This window comes from Microcaecilia unicolor, chromosome 14 (genome assembly GCF_901765095.1).
Source record: "Microcaecilia unicolor chromosome 14, aMicUni1.1, whole genome shotgun sequence".
In the NCBI taxonomy this organism is placed as follows: Eukaryota; Metazoa; Chordata; class Amphibia; order Gymnophiona; family Siphonopidae; genus Microcaecilia; species Microcaecilia unicolor.
The window spans coordinates 12,707,947-12,733,008 of NC_044044.1; the positions used below are offsets into that span (position 1 = coordinate 12,707,947).

General features: G+C 44.6%; 1 protein-coding gene across 2 annotated transcripts in view; it reads right to left on the minus strand.

Moving 5' to 3' along the window:
- TFR2 (transferrin receptor 2) overlaps window positions 1-25,062 on the minus strand; it is a 67,208-nt gene that overhangs the window by 17,170 nt on the left and 24,976 nt on the right. For both annotated transcript variants that reach the window (XM_030187686.1, XM_030187685.1), the window contains 8 exons: window positions 17,162-17,387; window positions 12,547-12,739; window positions 11,614-11,754; window positions 7,775-7,886; window positions 5,942-6,064; window positions 4,647-4,763; window positions 1,672-1,811; window positions 904-1,067 (listed from right to left, as the gene is read on the minus strand). In XM_030187686.1, the coding sequence (XP_030043546.1) occupies window positions 904-1,067; window positions 1,672-1,811; window positions 4,647-4,763; window positions 5,942-6,064; window positions 7,775-7,886; window positions 11,614-11,754; window positions 12,547-12,739; window positions 17,162-17,387 (1,216 nt within the window). The remainder of the gene's footprint in view (window positions 1-903; window positions 1,068-1,671; window positions 1,812-4,646; window positions 4,764-5,941; window positions 6,065-7,774; window positions 7,887-11,613; window positions 11,755-12,546; window positions 12,740-17,161; window positions 17,388-25,062) is intronic.

The window sequence follows — 25,062 nt, forward strand, 5'->3', positions numbered from 1 at the left end:
TCCCCAGGATCAAAGTCTGCTGCACTAACCACTAGGCTACTCCTCCACTCATTCCACCAATAAGAGCCAACCTCATCAGTGATGTCACAGTGGCTTGATTGCCCGATACTTGGCTCACTTCTGATATTGTGATGTCATAAGGGAAAGGGGGAAAGGGAAATGGGACTTGATATACCGCCTTTCTGAGGTTTTTGCAACTACATTCAAAGCGGTTTACATGGTATATATACAGGTACTTATTTGTACCAGGGGCAATGGAGGGTTAAGTGACTTGCCCAGAATCACAAGGAGCTGCAGTGGGAATTGAACCCATTTCCCCAGGATCAAAGTCCACTGCACTAACCACTAGGCTACTCCTCCACTCCATGGTGTCCTACTTTGCTAATTTAAAAATGGGGGTAGAGAGGGGAGGGGTGTGTGGTGTGGACGGCATGATGTGCAGAAAAGTTGCTTTGGCTTGCCCCCCTCCAAACTTAGCTTGCGTCCCTGGTGCCACCCCAAATATTTCTGTCTGGACATGCCACTAGACTGGCTGCATATTGATTACAGGAATTGTCAGACCCAGCTTTCTACTGAGTAGTTGTTAAAACTGACCAGAAAGTTTCCTTTTTTTTGTATGTATCTGCCTGCTCCTGTAGAAATAAGTGGGGACGAGATGAGAAGGTACCACATAAGCTCTACTGTGGCATAGCAAATAAATTTGAACTGAATTACTGCTTTCAGCCTGATTAGCTGCCCGTGACGCCCACTTGACATTTTCCTTCGTTGCATATTGTAGATAGATGGAAAATGCACAACTTGCCCACAGTAGGGAGCCATTACCTAGGATCCACTGTTGATCATGCTATTTTGGATAATGTGAATATAGGAAAGCCTACATTTCAAGAGAAGGTTTGTACTCACCAGGCTCCACCTGTCCTTCAATGCATCCAAAGATGTTGTTGATCATGACAGATGACTTGTAATTGTTCACCTGGAGCTGGACCTGTCTTGTGGGATCACTGAAGTTGGAGCCCAGCCGATATGGGCTCCTCCATTCCAGTGGGGCAGGAGGGCCTGACAAAGCACTGAAACAGGAGGAAGATAGGAATGTAACGATGTGCATTCCACTCTTCTCTAACTGTACATAGGGAGCCAGTTCTACTTGCCAAAATAGATTCCCATTTTCACCAATGAGCAGCAGTCAAGTAATTTTACCAAGGGTGAAAACTAGAAACTTTTACATTGGATCAGGGCTGGCCCTATGCCTGTGTTTTTTTTTTTTTAAACATGGCCCCACTTTTCAGTCCCACAATGAGTCTCTGCAGCCCAGCACTGGGTAGTAGGCATGCATATCAAGAAAGGACAACCTGGCATACACTTTGTGAGTAATGAGTACTCTTTTCAATGCACAACACTCTTATGCACTGTTAACAGGTTATTAATGAGCACACCTACCGGTGGATGACATTTATCAGTGGGTGACTGATTTTCTTATCAACACATGGCATTCATCGTTATGGACCAATTGGTTTCTATCTGCCATTATGTGCTATGTTACTATATGCTAGACGTTTTCACCTGTAGGACACTTGTCAGCAGCCTGAGATCACATTCTTACATATGCTGAAATGTGTCCTCATTGTTGTTTCTATGAAAATTGTAATGAAAAGAGACAGAACAGACCATCACCTCAACAGCTTCACGGCAGCATTGGCACTGATGGGCTGTGCCAGAATTTTTGGAAGACCCGAAGATTCAATGGGAGGGAACTGGGTGTGATTGAAGGATGGAAACCCTGGTGTGTATGGGTCCCCAGTGCCCATATGTACCTGTGGGACCAGAAAAAAAGAAAAACGATTAATACAGCAAGGAAACATGTTAGAGAAGGTGAATAACCAGGAAGTAGATTCTCTGTCCCACTGAAGGCACTCTAGGTGCAACCCGGAAGCATAGCCAGGTTTTGACATCAGAGGGAGCAGACCTTTTGTGAAACAGATCCACATAGTCGTCGTTTCAAAAATCCATTTGGGAGAGTAGCTGCTCCCCTTGAGCGCCACATAGCTACTCCTCTGGTGTAACCCCTAACAAGAGGAGGAGATCGAAAAACATAAGATTTGCCTTGCTGGGTCAGACCAAAGGTCCATCAAGCCTGCGTACTCTCTGCAACAGTGGTGAAACCTGATCACTAGGAAGTACTCAGTAGATCCTAAACAGTAGATCATTTCCTTGCAGCTCCCTCCCGGGGATGAGCAGTAGCCTTCTGAGGTCTACTCAGCTGGTAGTTGTTTATGGACATCTAAGAATTTATACCAAACCCCTTTTAAAACTTGTTCTGCTAAATGTCTTCACTGTATCCCAGTGGCGTAGCCAAGGGTGGGCCTGAATGGGCCCAGGCCCACCCATTTTGGGCACAGGCCCACCCAGTAGCAGCACACCTATGATGTGGCTGGCAGGGATCCCCAAGCTCCACCAGCCGAAAACTCCCAACAACTGTCCCTCCTGCATAACAGCCTTCCTTCTGATGTATTCCCATGTGGAAACAGGAAGTTGCATCAGAGGGAAGACTGTGGGGCCAACATGAGCAGTGTATATTAGTTGCTGCTTGCTGCTGGTGAAAGTCTGCTATTTAAAAGGTATGCAGGGCAGGGGGGATGTTTGAGAGACTATATGCCATGCAGGCAAGAGAGTGAGAGACCAAATCACCTGTGGGAAAGGCGGAGTTCTGCCCACCCATCTTGGGCCCAGGCCCACCCAAATGTGGGTGTCTGGCTACGCCCCTGCTGTATCCCATGGTAACAAATTCCACAGCTTACTCTTTCCCATGCATGGAACTGCTATGCACAGAGATTCCAGAATGCAGCTTGTTTCCCCACAGAATTTGTGTCCTATTTGACTCTAAAGAATCCTTAACATATAGTGTCACATCACTACCACTTCTGTCTACTCTACTCTCAATTTGATAAATTCTGTACCTTGGCATCGCAGTAGTTTTCCATTAGGTTTCTGAGATACCTATTATGTCAATACTAGTAAAAAAGGCCCGTTTCCGAAACCAATGAAACGGGCTCTAGCATGTGGCTTTTGTGTGTGTGTGTGTGTGTGAGGGAGTGGTGTGTGTGCAGGTTGTTGATGTGTGTCTTTTTTTTTGTTTTGTTTTTTGCTTGGGGGTTGTAGGATGTGCTGTGCCAGTCTATTTTTGCACATTCCCACAGCAGGAATATTCTTCTCTAGTTCCAGCGGTGGTTCTGTGCTCTCCGTGCTGCCCAGATAATGAGCCATTCTGCTGGGGAATGCTCCTCCCTTATTGTCAGGTAGTTTCCTCTGATTGGTCCGTCTTACGTTGCCTAGTGTTGCCTGGGAACGGTGTTGTGATGGTCCTTTGTGTTTCAGAATGTTGAGGGTGTTTTTTCTGATTGGTCCGTCATGCGAGGGCGGGGCAGAGAGACATGGTCAGTGTTGTGGCTTCACCACCATGAATCCATGAACCCTTCAGGGAGTGACTGAGTGACTTCAGAACGTTGTCATCAGAACATTGAGGGTGAGTTTTATTATAGTAGATCTTCATTTAATTCCATACACTCTTGCCCATCATATTTTTTAGACTTCAGATATTTGCATATGGACATTTAAACATAAACTTTCCACTGTTTTCCACAATCTACTTATTAGTAGTTGTTTACTGTAGGTTGGAAGGAATCAGTTTTTCTACAGCCTTACCATCCTTTTTGGATAGCATGTTTTATAGATAATCTTCTCCAAACTGGGCACTCCTGCGTGAGTGTTGACCTTTCCTCTATACAGTGTCCACACTAGGATAGACTCTGGGTACACTCCCTGAGGACAGGAAGAAATCCAGGGACTGGATTTTGTGCTCACCCTGGAATAAAGTATGGATCCAATGCCTAATAAGGAAAAGTATTTTCAGGAAGCCTACCTCTGCCACTTGCTTTCTTATGCTCTCCGTTTCCTATTCCAATCTGTTGTATATGGTGTTGTTGACCCCCTTGGTGCCATGGGTTGAAAGGCGGTATATTAAAGTCTAGTAAACATAAACATTTTCCCCTGGATTCTATATATGGCGCCTGAAATTCCACATGGAAATCAAGGCGTATTCTATGACAATGCGCATAAATTTATTGGTTAATTAGCTAATCAGCGCTGTTAACTAGATGTTAGCACTAATTGGCATTGAGGTTTATGTGCATAACTCGGTAAGTGTATTCTATAACGTGGTCACCTAAATTCTAAGTCACATAGTTGAACAGGGGATGTGGCCATAGGGGGGTGTGGGCGTTTCTAAAATCGATGCACATTATTTTAGAATACACCCCTCTTTGCCTAATTTAGGTGTCAGTATTTACACGACGCGACCAAGTTTAGTTGCATGGTGAGCCACTTGGTGCATTCTATATACTGTGTGGAAATTTAGGCCTATTCTATAAAATGTAGGTGTACTTTAGATAATACGCCTAGGCTTTGCATGGATTTTTCAGGCGCCATATCTATAGAATCTCCCACCTTTGTGCCTCTTGGAATAGAGTTTGGGCAGGACCCCTAAATAATAGATCTCTATGGTTTTGAAAACTATGATTTCTAATTAGGAAACGTGGGTTAGGAAATTTAAATTAAACTCTAATTTTCCTTTTACGTCCAATATTACTTACATGTCCATATATGGCTGTGCTCCGAGGCAGTCTTTGTCCCTGTACATCCAGAAGGAAGTCAGATGGGTCTGGGTAGATCAGCAAGCCCTTAGCCCCAAAGGCCTCAGCATTAGCAACCTGTGGATTCAAGAGGGAGAAGGAAGAAGAAAGTGAAAGAGGCAGACATGATTTTAGAAGAAAGAGATGGAAGAGACAAGGAAAAAGAGGGAGACAACGAGGGATGGCGATACAGAGAGAGGAAGAGAGTGAGAAGAAGAGAATGGGAGTAAAAGGCAAAATGAGAGAGTTAAAAAGGAAGAGAAAGCAGGAAAGAGGATGGGGGAGAGAAAGAGACGTCAACATTCATTCTCTGTTTTCTTCTGGGAGGAAAACATGGAGGAAGCTGTTTATTATGTGATCAATCAGGAATCCTACTACCATATATATAGGAATAGGTATTCAGCCGATGGCGGTGAACGTTTTTTAGCTGCTGCCGGTATTATTCCTGGATATTCAATGCCAATCCGTGTCCGGGTACCAGCATTGAATATGCAGGTTTATGCAGCTGTCTATCTCTTATGTGGTTAAGTGCGATAGTCAACACTTAACCACCTAAGCGACCCTACGTAAACATAGGACGGATTTTTATGTGGTCTGATGTGGCTGCTTAACTTAGGTAGTTAAAGTACTGAATGTAGGCACTTAGGGGTCCTTTTGCTAAGGCGTGCCAAAAAAACGGCCTGTGCTGGTGTAGGGGCGTGTTTTGGACACACACAAGTCCATTTTTCAGCGTGCCTGGAAAAAAAGGCCTTTTTTTTGTGGCCATAAATGGACGTGTGGCAAAATTTAAAACCAGCGCGCATCCATTTTCGGCTTGAGACCTTACTGCCACCCACTGACTTAGCGGTAAGGTCTCGCGCGTTAAACTTGGCGGTAATCGTCGGCGCGCGTACACTGCCGATTACCACCTGGTTAGCGCCACGTGGTAGAACATAGAAAATATTTTCTGCCCCGCGTATTGGACGTGTGTAAAAAAGAGAATTACCGCCCGGGGCACGCGGTAGCTCCAAATTGATATGTGTTGGACGCATGTAGGCGACTACATGCCTTAGTAAAAGGGCCCCTTAATCACATACGTGCCGACTCCCCAAACCGCTAGTTTGTACTAGCTGGCTTTCAGTTTAGTGGTCAGTGCTGATATTTCATTGAATATTGGTGGATAATCCCGCACAGGCGATTTAAGCAGCTAGGAAATCGCTTTAAATAGCAACCGGATAAAAAAAATTACCCAGCCAATGGCTCCCAAGGCTCCTCACCTTCTCAGCAAAGTTAATTTTCCCCACTCTCACTATCACCAGTTGGCCCTTGGGGCTGGGGCCTTGGTCCTGCAGCAGTTGAAAGTCTTCCTTCTCGCCGTAGTTGGCATAAACCAGCCCCCCCTGCAGCAAGCAACAAGAACGATTCAGTGAAAGACAATGAAAAGCGTGCCAGCACGCCGACCACAAAGTCACTGATGCAGGAAGTGACCAGTGGCCAATCTGTTGATGACGTTATACAGTTGAAACACTAACCGGCCATTACTTAAAACTGTTGGACCAGCCAGAATGGCTCTGCAAGATAGCCAGGTATCTCAGCTGAATATTACTGCTTAGTGGCTAGCCCAGTCACAGACTGTTGCGTGACATGGAGGGGCATTTTCGAAAGGGACGTCCAAGTTGCAATTTGGATGTCCTTGCAAAGCGGAGAAATCCAGGGGCAGGGGAACCCATATTTTCGAAACAAGATGGACGTCCATCTTTTGTTTCAAAAATACCATCGGAGACATCCAAATCCTTTAAATTTGGATGTCCCTAGATTTGGTCGTCCCTAGACATGGACGTTTTCGACTTTCAGCGATTTTCAAAACCAAAGACGTCCATGTCAAAAATGGCCAAATGCAAGCTATTTGGTCATGGGAGGAGCCAGCATTTGTAATGCACTGGTCCCCCTGACATGCCAGGACAGCAACTGGGCACCCTAGGGGGCACTGCAGTGGACTTCATAAATTGCTCCCAGGAACATAGCTCCCTTACCTTGTGTGCTGAACCCCCCCAAAACTCACTACTCACAACTGTACACCACTACCATAGCCCTTACAGGTGAAGGGGGGCACTTATATATGGGTACAGTGGGTTTGTGGTGGGTTTTGGAGAGCTTGCTGTTCCCTCCACAAATGTAACAGGTAGGGGGGTATGGGCCTGCGTCTGCCTGTCTGAAGTGCACTGTAGTACCCACTAAAACTGCTCCAGGGACCTGCATACTGCTGTCATGGACCTGAGTATGACATCTAAGGCTGGCATAGAGGCTGGCACGACATATTTTGTGCCTTAGTCGTAAGAAAAACAGGTCCAAGTGTTCATCAGGGACATCCTTGTTTTTTTCAATAATGGGTCAAAGACGTCCAAGTGTTAGGCATGCCCAAGTCCCACCTTTGCTATGACTCCAACATGTTGTCCTTGTAACGGAGTGCAGTTGGAGACGTCCTAAATCAGGTTTAGATTATACCGATTTGGACATTCCTGGGAGAAGAACGTCCATCTTCCGATTTATGTCGAAAGATGGATGTCCTTTTCTTTCGAAAATGAGCCCAATAGTCATGTAGCACCAATATTCATTGACTGGCTAAGTTTAGCGGCCAGATAGACCCGTGTAAATAGCAGGTCTATCTTTGGCCACCGCTATAACTTAGCCAGTCAGTCGATGAATATTGGCTTAACTGGCTATGTTTTTAGCAGCCAAAAATCCCAGAAATTCAATGCTGGTCGCTGGATACGGCCCCAGCATTGAATTTCCAGGTTCACCGCTGACCGCGGGAGTTATCCAGGTTCCCTCCCACGGTCTCAATATCAATCCTTTAATTCCTACAGATATTGTACGAAGAATTCAATCTGTACAAATATATCACACCATAGTGTGAAATAGAGTTTGACATATTATCAAGAATCATGCTTTATAATGTGTTAAATGCAGAGCGTCAACACAGGAATACTGAATGATAGTGTTCCAAATTCAAAGAATTCCTGTAGTAGAACAGCAAAGGAAGGAAGGAGTATGAAGGAGTATCTTGAAAGTATTGATGGTTAAGTAAGTTGTGTAGGTATTTTATATACCGTGGAGTTGCCAGTGGTACTGTAAGGACAATAAATATCGGGATCCTCTATTATCACATCTTCAATGACAGCCCCACTCCTGTCCACAAACTTCAGGGAGTTGGGGTTTAACCTATGCAGGAGAAGAAGAGACAGGTGAGATGAGTGAGATACAGATGATGGAGGCAGTCTATCATCAGTAAAAATAAAAGCACCAAGGGCATTCAGAGTTGTAATAGCAAGCAAATCTTTATTCCAAGACCCAACACGGGCCGTGTTTCAGCATAAAGCAGTCAGTTTTCCCAATATATACTATAATCTGTGCCAAGTAAGAAGAATCTTCGAGTGCAAACGGTGTTAATCACCATGTAAAAGCACAGAACCATAACCCCAGAGAGACTCATTTATTTGTTTATTTATCTTTAAACTGGCCGAAGATATACCAGGGTTTGACGCGGCCAAATATGACTGCCAAAACCGGTTTAAAAATAGCAGACATCCGGTTATATCACATGATATAACCAGTTAGACACCAGCCACTAACCACGGATATCCAGCAGAGGATAGCCAGTTATCCCTTGCTGTATATCGGAGGATAGCCGGTAAAGCGCTATTAAACCGGCCAGCGTCCGTTTTGACTGATCAAATAGCGCTAATTATCGGGCAGCATGTGCTCTTGTTGGTGCACGCGTATGTATGTGTGTATACACCATCAAAAAAGCAAGGATTTTAATCTAGTCATATATGCCTGATGTGGCCACGTTTTGTCAGAAGGCTGCTTCAGAGGCAGAACTAGAGAGGTAAATTCAAAAAGCACACTTCACTCTAGATTAGCAGTTTCAAAATGGTTGCTGTGATCTTCAGTGGCCACTAGACCACCTGGGCTTCTGAGGAAGGCCCGGGGAAGGCCTACGGATGGTGGGCAGCTTTCTTTCAGGGTGGGGGGCATGCTGCTCAGGTTTTAATTTTGGCTTTGGTTGTGGCCAAAACTGAGCAGTGAATTTCGGCCACAATTTGGGTTTAGGTCAAAACTGAAAAACTCGGTTTTGGCCGCCCTCTAATAGCGACCAGGTTGACAGCAATTAGACTTGCAATTAAAAAGAAACTTAATATGCGTAAGTAATCTAGCCCTAAATTTGTACCTGACACAATGGAGGGTGAAATGACTTGTCTAAGGTCAAAGTAAACATGAATGGGATTAGCAGTAGTGGAAACCTGGCTTCCCTGATTTTTAACCTGCTATTCATTACTACTACTTATCATTTCTATAGCGCTACTAGACGTACGCAGTGCTGTACACTTGAACATGAAGAGACAGTCCCTGCTTGACAGAGCTTACAATCTAATTAGGACAAAGAGTAGCAAGATTCCGGAATCCCATAGTAGCAAGATTCTGTATGGAATCCCAAAGAGTAGCAAGATTCCGGAATCCCATAGTAGCAAGATTCTGTATGGAATCCCAAAGAGTAGCAAGATTCCGGAATCCCAAAGACTACTACGTATCATTTCTATAGTGCTACTAGAAGTACGCAGCGCTGTACACTGCACATGAAGAGACAGTCCCTGCTCGACAGAGCTTACAATCTATTTAGGACAGACAAACAGGACAAATAAGAGATAAGGGAATTACTAAGGTGGGGATAATAAAATAAGGGTATTGAACAAGGGGCAGATTGCTTCCCTCTCCTCCCCTTACTTACTACTGCCCTGGTGGTCTAGTGATGTCTTCCGCCTTTGGGTCAGGAAAGAGCCCCCTCTTTCCTGCCCGGAGCACTACCCTGCATGCATCCTTCCTGTTGCTGATCTCGGCGCCTATTCAAAATGGCCGCTGAGAGTTGCAGTGACCTCGCGAGACTTTAACTTTTGGCGGCCATTTTGAATCAGCGCTGAGATCAGCAACAGGAAGGATGCATGCAGGGCAGCGCTCCGGGCAGGAAAGAGGGGGCTCTTTCCTGCCCTGAAGAGGTCACTAGACTACCAGGGCAGTAGTAAGGTAAGGGGAGGAGGGTGACGGGGGGAGGGGAACATGTGACAGGGGGCGGAGCGAGGGCGTGAAAGGGGGCAGGGTGGGGTGTGTTTGGGGGCGGGGCATGTGTCCTCCTTTTTGGGGACCAAAATATGGTAACCCTACAGCAAACCCAAAACTCAAAGCACACATTGGCGCCTGCTTCCTGCATTTAAATATAAGCCTTCCAAGTAAAAAAAAAAAAAAAAAATTAAAACGCTTATATTTAAAGACGCAGAAAACTGACGCCAATGTGTGCTTCACTTTCGGGTTTTCCAGGAACATGCGCACAGGAGCTGAGCTTACCACAAAACTCTTCTGCTTGTATGCCAAGCACTTCCCCTCATTGCTTTCGCTTTTACAGAACGCATATAATTTGAATACCATTTCCTTTGAGCACTGGCAAGCTAGGCTTCTGTGCTGTTCCGGAGATATGGTTTCTGCGCTGTTGGCTTACCGCGGGAGTTCTAAGCATTGGACTGTTGGTGTCTTGGATTACTTTCAAGAGTTTCTCCTCTTTTTTTTTTTTTTTTTTTTTTTTTTTTATTATCTCATATTTGGCCAAGAATGTTGACAGTGTTCTTGACTTCTGATTTTTTTTTCAAGGTTACTGTATCTTCCTCAGCACTTGTTCTTCATGACAGATTAAGTACATAAGGTCCATCAAGCCCAGCATCCTGTTTCCAACAGTGGCCAATCTAGGTCACAAGATCCCAAAACAGTACAATACATTTTATGCTGCTTATCCTAGAAATAAGTACCCAAGAACACTTGCAGTTAACAACCAGGTGGAGTCTCATATCACTTAGCACGGATATTCATATCACTCCCCTGGTGACTCTATAAACGTGCGTAGGTTTAATCATCGACCAAAAACCACCTCCACCCCAATGCTGCAACTGCAATAATAATAACCCATGTTCTCACACCATCATGTGCAAATAAATAGATATTCAAAAAGACACTCAGCCCAAAGAGCATGTATACTCCACAATTCAGACTGGCGTGTGTAGTAGCCCCGACAGTGCCTGTTTCGCTATGCTTCTTCTGGGGGAAACTCACACCATTTAGCCTTAGACAGCCCTCTCCAGGAACCTCTCTAGATTAGAACACTGGAAGAACAGCACTCCAGTGTTCTAGAGAGGTTCCTGGAGAGGGCTGTCTAAGGCTAAATGGTGTGAGTTTCCCCCAGAAGAAGCATAGCGAAACAGGCACTGTCGGGGCTACTACACACGCCAGTCTGAATTGTGGAGTATACATGCTCTTTGGGCTGAGTGTCTTTTTGAATATCTATTTATTTGCACATGATGGTGTGAGAACATGGGTTATTATTATTGCAGTTGCAGCATTGGGGTGGAGGTGGTTTTTGGTCGATGATTAAACCTACGCACGTTTATAGAGTCACCAGGGGAGTGATATGAATATCCGTGCTAAGTGATATGAGACTCCATCTGGTTGTTAACTGCAAGTGTTCTTGGGGACTTTCTCCTCAGTGTATATTTTTTAGTGGTCTATACTTACAATTGGAGAAGGTCAAGCCATACAGTTTTTTTATTCTAGAAATAAGCAGTGGAGTTTCCCCAAGTCCATTTTAATAATGGTCTATGGACTTTTCCTTTAGGAAGCCATCAAAACCTTTTTTTCAACCCCGCTAAGCTAACTGCTTTTATTACATTTTCTGGCAACAAATTCCAGAGTTTAATAACACGCTGAGTGAAGAAATACTTTCTCCGATTCATTTTAAATTTACTACTTAGAAGCTTCATTGCATGCCCCCTAGTCCTAGTATTTTTGGAGAGAGTTCCATGTTAAAGAGCTTTCTTACAGCATGTAGGTGTGTCTGCCTTGGCCTCACCTGTTTGAGAAATGCAGGGGCACATAGTGACTGTCTGCCCAAGTGTGGTCTAGCTTGTACTTTCTGAAATAGGACATGATCTCATGGGCCAGTAAATTTATCTCATCCGAGCCGGCTGGGTGGTTTGTCCGACTGATTCTCCTATAGGAAAGAGGATACACAAGACAGATAGATTTATGTCAACAGACAGGTTCTCTCCTGGCCCATGTCAGTTCAAAGAAGCTGAGCCCACCTTGGTTTCCCCATTGTATTTGTAGATGGTGACCTGAACAACACTAGAACTAGCTTAGTTGTTCCCTGTTGAGCAGGATCAGGTGACAACCCTAGTGTTTCAGAGAAAGATCTCCTTTTTTGGCCAAAATTATTTTTTACATTCTTTCTTTTCAGTTGTCCATGCTGGGTGTCATGCTTTACATGTGTCAGAGTGATGCCTTTATGGGGGGGAGGGGTTCTGATGGCATTTAATACTCTCTGATTTGCTTATAATAGCTGATATGAAAACAGAATGTAAGTTAGTTGGTAAACTGCTCACTGGCTGACAGGAAGCACAGAGCCTTTTTGAGCACTGTATGCGGTGTGGTTATCCTCTTAGCCCATCCCTGAATGACCATTAGTCCCCCCCCCCCCTCACACCTCTTATTTTGTGATAATTGTATTGTATGATTAAGACCAGATTCTTCCAGTGTCCTAAGAAACCCCTCCCACTAAGGTGACCATATAGTTCTAGGTTGAGTTGGTACTAGTTCTAGCCACAAACATCCACCCAACAGCAGGCTTATAACCCTGCTGTTCCTAAGAAAATCAGTGCTGCCTCTTCATGAATGCAGTGAGAGCAATGATAGCTAGGTAAGCTTGTCCCATACAATTTTTAAAGTTGTGTGGCCACTTTACTGTCCTCAGACTATTGGTGGTTTGTGAAGAAGAAGAACTCACTTGATGGTCTTGCCGATTTGTTCCTCGCTGTTGAGATACTTCTGGAACATCAGCTTCAGATCACCCCAGTATAGTATTGTCTTCTGGCTATCTTGCATGGACTGGTCCGGCTCATCACTCACCACCAGGTATTCAGCACGGGGGTCTACACAAGACTGGCATGATCCAGTGGCCAAGTAGCCAAAGAGGAATGCTGATGGTCAAAGACAAGATGGGTAGTCAGCAATATCAGGTCTAGGAAGCTAGTGGTTTTCCAATCTTCAGCTCCCACAACTTTATGCTGGTCATGAATTCCAGGAAACATGTGCAATGAATATTTATGAGATATTTTTGCATTAACAAAATATAAGGCTAAAAATCAACAGATGACTGAGCCAGTCCTGGTTTTACTTCCATTGCATCTATGAAACTGTTTCATTTTATCTATGAAAAGTAGGAACTAGAACATGTGGAGGGGCATAATCGAATGGGGATGCCCATCTCTAAGGACACCCATGTCTAAGGACGTCCCAGCGAAGGGGTGGGGAAACCCTTATTATCAAAACAAGATGGGCGTCCATCTTTCGTTTCGATAATACGGTCGGGGACGCCCAAATCCCAACATTTAGGTCGACCTTAGAGATGGTCATCCTTAGATCGTCCTTAAAGATGGTCGTCCCCGGTTTTCGGCGATAATGGAAACCGAGGACGCCCATCTCGGAAACAACCAAATCCAAGCCATTTGGTCGTGGGAGGAGCCAGCATTCGTAGTGCACTGGTCCCCCTGACATGCCAGGACACCAACTGGGCACCCTAGGGGGCACTGCAGTGGACTTCAGAAATTGCTCCCAGGTGCATAGCTCCCTTACCTTGGGTACTGAGCCCCCAACCCCCCCCCCCCCAAGCTACTCCCCACAACTGTACAACACTACCATAGCCCTAAGGGGTGAAGGAGGGCACCTACATGTGGGTACAGTGGGTTTCGGGTAAGTTTTGGAGGGCTCCCATTTACCACCACAAGTATAACAGGTAGCAGGGGGTATGGGCCTGGGTGCGCCTGGCTGATGTGCACTGCACCCATTAAAACTGCTCCACAGACCTGCATACTGCTGTCAGGGAGCTGGGTATGACATTTGAGGCTGGCAAAAAATTTTTTTTAAGTTTTTCTTTTAGGGTGGAAGGGGTTAGTGACCACTGAGGGAGTAAGGGGAGGTCATCTGGTCAGTTCGGGCACCTTTTTTAGGCTTGGTTGTGAACAAAATGGACCAAGTAAAGTCGGCCAAGTGCTCATCAGGGACGCCCTTCTTTTTTCCATTATCAGCCAAGGACGCCTATCTGTTAAGCACGCCCCAGTCCTGCCTTTGCTAAGCCTCCAACACGCCCCCAGGAACTTTGGTCATCCCCACGACGGAAAGCAGTTGAGGGCGCCCAAAATTGGCTTTTGATTATGTCGATTTGGGCGACCCTGTGAGAAGGATGCCCATCTCCAGATTTGTGTCGGAAGATGGGCGCCCTTCTCTTTCGAAAATGCCCCTGATAAGGTGCTATGCTGGGTCAGACCAAAGGTCCATTAAATCTGGCATCCTGGTCAGTCCAGGTCATATAGAATTCCCACCCCTTCTATTCTCTAATCAAACACTGGCTGAGTTTTTATATGTACTAGTAATCTAGTCTAGCATTCAAAATGACCGTGATACCTGCGGATTAGAGGATGGCCAATGCAATGCCAATTTTTAACAAGGAAAAGCATACAGATCATGGCTCATGGATTTTTTTCCAACTCCACTATATGTAAGGGGAAGTATTTATGTCTGTGTTGCTTGTAGGTTGGTGAGTATAGGGGTATGTGTATACTGTATATGCACCCAAATGCACCTACAGTCTCTTTGTGGAGAAATCTCATGCATGAGTTTTTGTGAATGGAGAGAATTTCTGTGCTTCAGGTAGGGGAGAGGGTGATTACTAAGTTTTTGGCGATATGGACCCCTTTTTCGGAGGCTCCTTGACTATGAGACTGCGTAGCCTTCTTCTGAATTCCTTATGAGTGGGATGTTCATGATTTTTGGTGGCGAGGGAGGGAGGGAGTGAGTAGGACCTGAGTTTCTTAGTTGGAATTGTTTAATCGGGGTGATATTCTTGGATGTAACACTGCTCTCTGTTGCTGAACATTTGTTCTTTTTGACCATTTAGCATGCTTTTGTATTCCTTCGTTGTTTGGCTGTATATCTTTCTATTATCGATAAAACATGAATTTAGGGAAAGACATTTCAGACCTAAGTAGAAGAGGTAAGTCATTCCACAAAAAGGATGACAGAAAGAAGAGGGTAGACTCATAGGGGTCTTTTTACAAAGGCGTGCTGAAAAATGGCTTGCGGTAGTGTAGGCGCGGGTTTTGGGTGCACACCAATCCATCTTTCAGTGCAGCGCGGCTGTGAAAAAGGCCTTTTTATAAATTTTTGCTGAAAATGGACGTGCGGCAAAATGAAAATTGCTACGTGCCTATCTTGGGTCTGAGACCTTACCACCAGCCATTGACCTAGAGGTAATGATCTACGCACACCAAATGCCACTTGGCGCATGTCCATTACGCGTGCCCAAAAATACAAACTATTTTTCAGACGGGCATATCAGGCACGCACCAAAAATGAAATTACTGAAAGAGCCACGTGGTAGACGGGCAGTAACTCCATTTTTGGTGTGCGTTGGGTACGCATAGACGCTTACGCGGCTTAGTAAAGGGACCCCATAGCGAGCCACTCTAGGCACGGGAAGAACAAGTCTATTGGAGTCCAGGGAACGTAGTGCACATGAAGGGGTACAGGGGATAGTGGAAGAAGAGAGGTAAGAAGGAGATCCAAGGTGGAGAGCCTTATGGATTAGGCAAAGAATTTTGAACCAACATTTATATTTAATGGGTAACCAGAACAAATGAAAGAAAAGTGGAGTGACCCGATCGCTTAGCTTTACACAAAAACCTTGCCGCGGGATTGTGAATAGTTTGCAAACGATATAATAGATAGGAAGAGATACCACAGTAAACGATGTTACAATAATCGAGTCAAGATATAACAAACGCGTGAATGAGTGTGTGTAGGGAGGCCAGATCCAGAAAATGACTTATAGAGCTAATGCGATACAGCCAATAGAAGCACTTCCTAGTTACCTGAGAAACCTGGAGATTGAAAGAAAGCTGAGAATCAATGACAACACCAAAATAACGGAACTGAAGAAACCTGACCGTCAAATTGAGAGAGTGGAGAGGTGGATGTTGTGAGACAACCCAAGATCCAGCAAGCTGTAGTTTTGGAGGAGTGTTGAGTACCATACGGTGAACAGAAAGCCAAGTGGAAAGAAAACAAAGACAGTTTTGTAAGGGGGAAATTATCAAGATTCTTGGGTGAAACTGGAAAGATGAGTAAGATCTCATCAGCATGGCTAAAGAGTTTCAAGTTATAGTCCTGTATAAGAAGAGCTTGAGGGCTAAGAAAGATGTTAAGGGGGACAAAATGGAAACTTGGGGAGCAGCACAGTTCAGAGGCACCATAAAAGAAGTGCCAAGAGGTGTAGAGACTGTGAAAGATCTATCAGTGAGATAAGAAGAAAACCAATCTAAAACCAGGCCCTTAATCCCAATAGTCTGAAGTTGAGAAAGAAGAAGAGTGATCAAGTCAAAAGCTGCAGATAGATCCAGAGAGACAAGGAGAGCGATTTTACCAGTATCAAAGGTAATCAATAGAAATCAAACAAAATAAAACATGGAAAAGAAAATAAGATTATACCTTTTTATTGGACATAACTTAATACATTTCTTGATTAGCTTTCGAAGGTTGCCCTTCTTCGTCAGATCAGAAATAAGCAAATGTGGTAGATGACAGTATATATAAGTAAAACATCCAAGCATTTCATTGACAGTCTAACAGGGTGGGGATGGGTAGGACGTATGCATGGGAATATCAAAGCATTTCAGAGATAGTCTAACAGGATGGGGGTGGATAGGTGAGAGGAGGGTGATAAACAGAGCAATACAACTTTATGGTTCATAATGGGCTAGAAAACCCAGATCTTTAAGTCCTGTCTGTTGGGTGTCTAAACGTTCAATCAAAATATTAATATTAAATGCTTTGATGTTCCCATGCATACGTCCTACCCATCCCCACCCTGTTAGACTGTCAATGAAATGCTTGGATGTTTTACTTATATATACTGTCATCTACCACATTTGCTTATTGTTGCATATGTCTGGTTGTGTTATAGAAATGGTAAACAGCAGTGCAGGTACATAGACGCAAGCATGGGAGTCAAGTAAAACTAGGATTGGCTCAGCGAATGACATGGTTGCTGCCCGCTCACCCAGACTAACTCAAAGAGACTGATCCAGATGTGGATGCATACAGATGTGGTGGTCCCCAGTGTTCTAGGGAAATTAGAACTACATCTCCATGCATGTAATGAAGGTAAAATTAAGACTGGATAAGTCTCTTTGACTTAATCTAAGTGAGTTGGCAATCCTTAAAAAACAGAGGCCTTATGTTTTTGCAGAAATGAAGGATAATCAGTGAGGACTGGGAAGGCCTAACCTGGAAGGTTGATAAGCATCTCTGGTAGGATGTGGTGGAAGAAGAACTTTCTGACTTACCAAGGGTAAAGATGAGCAGGGCAATGAGGATGAGATAGATCATGGCCTTCCTCTTGTCTCGAGGCTTCTTGGTGACCAGAGCGGCCATGTCGTGTGTAATGGAGACCTCATTCTCCTCCTCTGCCTCCTGCTCCGCCATCTTCATCTCCACTTGACTCATCCCTGCCTGATTGGAGTCTGTGTTTCGGTAGATGGTGTAAGATCGCTGGGAATGAGCTTTGCTGGTCTGAGAGCAAAAGAAAATAGGGGAAAGGAATTGAAGAGAGGAAGATTGAATCAGTAGCCTTTCAAAAACATTGAAAGGTGAGGCTTCTCAATTCCATTTTCAGTGGTACTCTATAAAATTATTGATTTGACTATTTGACATATTCTACTATTTTTATTTGTTTTATTTTCTTTTATTGTATTTTGCTGATCTACCTTGTAGCCCTTAGGGAAAGACAAGCAATAAACTAGACAAATAAACAGGCAGGTGATCCGCAATATCCACCGCGGAGCAGAAAAGGAGCAGATCACAAATATGTAATCCAAAATGTCCAATTTATTCACCACCCCAATAAAAAGAATATAAATAAATAATATCATAAAGCCCGACAAGGCTTTATGATATTTATTTCAAATGATACTTGTATATGTTTTATTGTCAGCATACATAATTTATTTATATTTTATATATGAAAGTTAGACCATGAAAGTTTTTAACATTTTATATCGTTTATCAATTATAACTTTATATTAATATATTTTTATTTTTATTGACAGTTTTTGTGATTGAAGCATCTGGCGCAGTCCAGAGCATGGTGAAACAAGGCCTTGTCAGGTTTTATGATATATTATTTTTATATATGTGGTAAGTAAATTGGACGTTGTGGATTACATCGTTGTGATCTGCTCTTTTTCTGCTCTAAATAAATAAGCAGAACAGTTTGGCCTTGGTAGAAGCTGCTGAGATATAATACAACCATAAGTTAAAGCTTACAATCTATTGTTAGACCATTAGGTGGCATTGTTCTGTTTTAGGAGTTTACATAAGAGGAGAAATGTGGAGTTTTTTTTTCTTGTTGCTTGGCCTTCATATTATGTGTGTGGTGTTCCCTGTTCAATTACTCTTCTTACTGGAGTGGAGGAGAGGAGTAGCCTAATGGTTAGTGCCGCAGCCTGAGAACTTGGGGAACTGGGTTTGATTCTTACTACAGTTCCTCGTGATTCTGGGCAAATCACTTTACTCCAGGTACAAAATAAGTACCCATATGTAAACCGCTTTGATTGTAACCACAGAAAAGCAGTATATCCCATCCCTTTACTGATCTGTCTTAGAGAAGATGCTGCTTACTCCCAATCCAAGTCAAGGGCACCTGACAAGCTACTCAAATGTACAAACATTATATACATGTTATTCCCGAAATTGTGGATTTTTCCCAAGTCCATTAAGTAGCGGTCTATGGATTTGTCCTTTAGGAAACTGTCTAACCCCTTTTTAAACTCTGCTAAGTTAACCGCCTTCACCACGTTCTCCGGCAACGAATTCCAGAGTTTAATTATGTGTTGGGTGAAGAAAATTTTTCTCCGATTTGTTTTAAATTTACTACACTGTAGTTTCAGCGCATGCCCCCTAGTCCTAGTATTTTTGGAAAGCGTGAACAGACGCTTCACATCCACCTGTTCCACTCCACTCATTATTTTATATACCTCTATCATGTCTCCCCTCAGCCGTCTCTTCTCCAAGCTGAAAACCCCTAGCCTCCTTAGTCTTTCTTCATAGGGAAGTCGTCCCATCCCCAAGCAATGCACTGAATATCAGTAGATAGCCAGTTGCATCGGGCAATGTAACTGGTTATCTTCTAGGCCAGTGATGGGCAACCTTTTGAACTTGGTGTGTCAAAATTCGCCAAAAAACCGAGCATAACTCGGGTGGTGTGTCACTTCGAGAAAAAAACCATAATTTCGCGATATTTATAGTTTAAATAACAAAAATGTATAATTGTAATATATAACTGTATTTAATAAACCAAAACCTAATTATTTAACTTACCTGCTTAGTGACTTCTTTGTTCATCTGTCAGTCGGTTTCTTTTGTTGGTCTTGATATTATTTAACTTGTGTGGGGTGCCGTGAACTAAGATAAGTGAGGGGGAGGGGGAATTCTTTAACTAATCTGCCTATTAGTGACTTTTTTGTTGCTGAATTTCATTGGCTAAATCTTCAATTGATATTTCTACTGAGTGGTAACTCAGATATTCTCTTAATAATTGCATCTTTATTCTGCATATCGTGAAATAGAACTGGTGCACATCTTAGGAGAGTTTCTTTAATAAATCCTCCCTCACTGAGTGCTTTTCCATACTGAGCTATGGAGTGAGCAATGCTCAAACTTGCAGATGTTAAATTTGTAGAACCTTTTACAAATGTAAGGATGGAATTAGATTGGCTCTTATAAAAGTGTAGCTGCCTGGAAATGTATTCCTTCCTTTCATCCTCACTTTTTTTCAAGAGCTGGGAATGATTAGTTTCAAAATGTCTATTTATATTCCACGTTCTGCTTACTACCGTTTCAGTACATAGAACGCAAAATGATCTGCCATTGTTTTCTATAATGCCATACATCTCGGTCCATGTTTCTTGAAAGGGTCGGCTACTGCTACTACCACTTCCTTTACTTAACCTTGGTTTTTTATTTTTTGGGTTCTCCATCAGGGGGGCAGTGACAGAAGATAGAATTATAGATAGCCTGTTAGCCCTGCAGGCAATTAGGGGTTAACTAGCCTAACTGACCACCTTATGTAAATTAAGATGGCTGCCGCTATTTCTAATGGCGGGAAATGGCACCCATACATAGCACATGCCCTCGCCTCTCCCAGCCTTCCCCTCACCTATCTCAGTAATGATGGTCAATTAGAAATCCACGACACCCCAGAACAGTAGATTGGATGATGGTTGCTGTGGTTATGTGGTTGCTGGTAATGGCGATCACAGGGCCCCCAGAGATGCGTCCCCCACGGCATTCCGCTGCTCTCTGCTCTGCCGGCCGGAAGTGAGGTCAAACGGCCGTGCAGGAGCCGGGGCAGAGGGAGCAGCAGGGAGGGAACGAGCGGAGGACTCGGAGGGAGCCAATAGGAGCGCACACGGGTAAACATGCACCGGGGGAGGGGGGGTGATTTCGCCGGGGGGGGGGGGGGGGGGAGGTCGCGCTGCACCTTGGGGGGGGGGGTGCATCGGCGATCTGCCTGGGTGTCAGCAAGGAACGCCGCTGTTTCTCTGTATGCGGCCACATGTGGCCGCGTGTCATCGAAAATGGCTATGCGTGTCAGTACTGACACGCGTGTCATAGGTTCGCCATCAGGGTTCTAGGCGCTAACAGGCAATATTCAGCGGAAGAAGCTGGCTATCTCCTGTTGAATATTGCCGGATAGCCGGCTAAATGCCATTTAACCGGCCAGGAGACGTTCCTGGCTGGTTAAATGGTTTTCAGTATCGGCCAGAAGCAGCTACCCCACCCATTCTGCTAGTGTAAATGTTATAAAGTTAGGTGCGCAACTGCGATCTTGGGCTAGTATCCTAAAACAGCAGTTGCTTTTATGGAACCTGTGCTTAGCATGCAAAATCCAGGTGACTAACTTCAGGCAGCCTATAGAGAATTACCCCAAGTCTGTGATTAAACCAGCTATGTCTTCCCCAACAGCTGTTACCTCCAGCCAAACAGTGTCCAACGTGGAGTAAGTCAGAACCAGTGTTCCAGTGTCCATCAAAAGTACATAAGTATTGCCATACTGGGAAAGACCAAAGGTCCATCGAGCCCAGCATCCTGTTTCCAACAGTGGCCAATCCAGGTCCCAAATACCCGGCAAGATCCAAAAAAAGTGCAAAACATTTTATACTGCTTATCCCAGAAATAGTGGATTTTCCCCAAGTCCATTTAATAACGGTCTATGGACTTTTCCTTTAGGAAGCCGTCCAAACCTTTTTTGAACTCCGCTAAGCTAATCGCCTTTACCACATTCTCTGGCAACAAATTCCAGAGTTTAATTACACATTGAGTGAAGAAAAGTTTTCTCCTATAGATAGGAAACAGGAAATAATGTCAGCGAGGGTGGGTGAGACCCAGTCAATGGAAGCCTGTGGGGCTGGTGCAGGCAGCAATAATTAATCACTGCAGGTACCGGGAACGCCTATAAGGTACACCGGGGAGGAGTGGAGTTCAGCAATGGGCGAGCAGATGCCGGGACGCACTGGAGGAGGAGAGATGTTGATGTGAGGTGCCACTGCTGGGAATGCCTGAGCCAAGAATGAGTGGGCCTGTGCCCACCCATGGTTACATCACTGGGTAGCCCCCCCTCTGGGTCTATTTGTCTCCCTGGTGGTCCTAGGGGGGTTGTTGGGGCAGGAGTAAAGCCCCCTTGCTTCTCTCCTTGCGGAGAGTTTATGGTAGCCATTTTCCAAGAGCAGCCACAAAGGGGCAGCAGTGAGGGGGCATCACTCCTGCCCCAACAACCCCACTAGGACCACCAGGGAAACAGGTTAGGTCTAAGGGAGCCTATCTAGATCTCGGGGGTGGTTAGGTGGGCTCGTTCAGGGTGGGAGGTATGGTGCTCTGATGCTCGTGGGTAGGAGGAAGGGGATAATTTTGGAGGCTAGGAGGAGGATCAAGAGTGCTTTTAAGGGCAAAAATAATTACGTGGGTCCCAGCCGATATTCTTTGCCAGGGCCTGCATAGCTAAGCGGGTGAAGTTAGGACAGTTTTTGAGCTGTCCTAAATTCAGCTGCTTAGTTATGCAGGTGCCGGCACTGAATACTGCCAGCACCCACATAACTCGCATTTCCTTTCTAAATCCAACCCCAGCGCTGCCCCTGACCAGCCCTCTTTTTTGTTGGACAATCTCTGGGGATATTCAGTGGCACTCTCTCCGCTAAGCTTCTAAGGAATGGATCCTCAGAAGCTTAGCGGAGATTGGGTGGCAGAGCCAGTGGTGGGAGGTGGGGCTAGTTTTAGGGAGGTGGGGCTAGTGCTGGGCAGACTTCTACGGTCTTTGCCCTGAAAATGGCAGATACAAATCAAGGTCAGGTATACACATAAAGTAGCACATATGAGTTTATCTTGTTGGGCAGACTGGATGGACTGTACAGGTCTTTCTCTGCCGCCATCTACTATGTTACTATGCTACTCTCTGGTTAAGAGCCATTGAATATCCCCACTTAGTCAGTGATTCGCGTTTTAAGCAGACAGGAGAGGCTCTTGCCCACTTAAATCACTTTGAATATCGGCCAGTCTATTTCCAATACATCTCAATAGTAAGTGTTTGTTGTTCTTTTCCTTTGATTTATTACATTAAAGAACAATTGGATTCAGAGTTTTGAGTCTCTACCTGGTGATGTGAATACTGGGTTTAACTCTGTGTCAAACATTGTGAAAAATTCTATGGGCAGAAGACCTAGGACCACTTCACTTGCCCACTCTAAGTATCAGGGTGAGGCATTTGCCTGATCATCAAAAACATTTTTAGTATGTACAATCTGGTCACAACTAGTGATCCCTTTTCAGCCAGTAAGTTCAGTAATGTACATATGGCTGTGATCTTTCTCTTATTGCACACATTCAGAAGTTCTGAGATAAGAGGACATTTCTCTGGTAAGTGAACACTATTTTGCTTTGTGCTTTGGGAACTTAAAGATTGGGGTTTAAAGGAGGGAATTTTAGGTTAGTGTTAAGCAAAATAAAAATATATAAAGCAATTTTATCAACTAATCTCCATAGTCTTTTCCACTTAGTTTTTAAAACTTTGTACCACAGCATTAACAGAATCTAGCAGGCACTGCAGGATCTAGTTTAGTCTTCCCACCCACCCCTAGGACAACTCTTCATTTTTAGTCAGCTATTGTAATTAGGGTAACAAGCAATGAGTGCTCTTACAGAGTTTTAAATACATTTCCGTACCATCTAAGAAGGAAACGCAAATAAATCATACAAAATGCTATATAAACTAAAAGACACTTTTATATTAGGCTAATATCCTTAATACTGTACAGTGGCATAGCCACAGGTGGGCCTGGATGGGCTAGGGTCCACCCACTTAGGGTTCAGGCCCACCCCAAAATATCACATGTTTAGTGGTAGCTGGTGGGGACCCCAAGCTCCAGCAGCTGAAGACTTCCCCCTGATGGTAACTCTACTCTCCACGATACCGGCACCTGCACATGCTCAGTTTTCAGTGCATGCCTGCTGTAGACTGCCAAGATGGAAAGAAGCGTTTTTCTACCAGCTGAGATATTTTTTGGGTGGTGGTGAAGGGGGGGAACACTTGGTGCCCACCCACTTCTTGTCTAGGCCCACTCAAAATCTGTGTCTGGCTACGCCCCTGATTACTGTAACAAGTTTGAAATTATTGAAAAACTCAAAAACACTAAGATGGAGTCAGCAGTCCAGCAGCGAGAGGAGTGCTATCCAGTCTTTTGCATTGAGTGTCACATGTATGATTATCTCCCAGTTGGTGAGATGTCATATGTTTGCGCCCGATGCAAAGAGCTCCTAGCTCTTAGAGAACATGTCCGTTCTCTTGAGGCTAGAGTAGCAGACTTGGTGGAGCTGAGGGAGACAGAGAGGTACATAGAGGAGACCTACAGGGATGTTGTAGAGAAGTCCCACCTCCAGTCTAGTAGCCCTTGTGCTACCTTGGAGGAGGGAGGTCTCCTAGAAGGAGAGCATCACCCTGGTGAAGTAGGAAGTACTCCTGTAGCCAGGACCTGCCCACCAGGGGATGTACTATCCTCTCGCACCGAGGATATGTCTCCAAGTGCTGCCCGGGAGGGAAGGTTAGGACAGCTGTTGTAGTTGGTGATTTGATCATTAGGCATATAGATAGCTGGGTGGCTGGTGGACGTGAGGATCGCCTGGTGACTTGCCTGCCTGGTGCAATGGTGGCGGACCTCACGCATCACCTAGATAGGATTTTAGATAGTGCAGGGGAGGAGCCGGCTGTCTTGGTACATGTGGGTACCAATGACATAGGAAAATGTGGGGGAGAGGTTCTGGAAGCCAAATTTAGACTCTTAGGTAGAAAGCTCAAATCCACATCCTCTAGGGTAGCATTTTCTGAAATGCTACCCGTTCCACACGCAGGGCCCAAGAGACAGGCAGAGCTCTGGAGTCTCAATGCGTGGCTGAGACGATGGTGCAGGGAGGAGGTTTTTAGATTTGTTAGGAACTGGACAACATTCTGGGGAAGGGGGAGCCTATTCCAAAAGGATGGGCTCCACCTTAACCAGGGTGGGACCAGCCTGCTGGCATCGGCATTTAAAAAAGAGAGAGAGCAGCTTTTAAACTAGAAATGGGGGGGGGGGGGGGGGGGGGGAGGGAGGCCAACAGTCGCTCAAAAGCGCATGGTTTGGGATATGGTATCTTTCAAAGGTATCACCAAAACAGGGAAGATAGGGTAATTAAACTCTGGAATTCATTGCCAGAGAATGTGGTAAAGGCGGTTAGCTTAGCAGAGTTTAAAAAAGGTTTGGACAGCTTCCTAAAGGAAAAGTCCATAGACCGTTATTAAATGGACTTGGGGAAAATCCACTATTTCTGGGATAAGCAGTATAAAATGTTTTGTACTTTTTTGGGATCTTGCCAGGTACTTGTGATCTGGATTGGCCACTGTTGGGAACAGGATGCTGGGCTTGATGGACCTTTGGTCTTTCCCAGTATGGCAATACTTATGTACTTATGTAGAATGAGGTTGCTGGGGAGAAGAAGAAAAGATATATTTCAATGGGAAGCCTGTCTGCAGCACACAAACGCATCCCATTAAAACTGCCTTATGGATGGGTCTCACAAACCAAGTGCCAGCCTTTCCAAGACACAAGCCATGTGCTTTTGAACACCCCACCCCCTATAGAGGGGGTTTCATTGTCCATTGGAA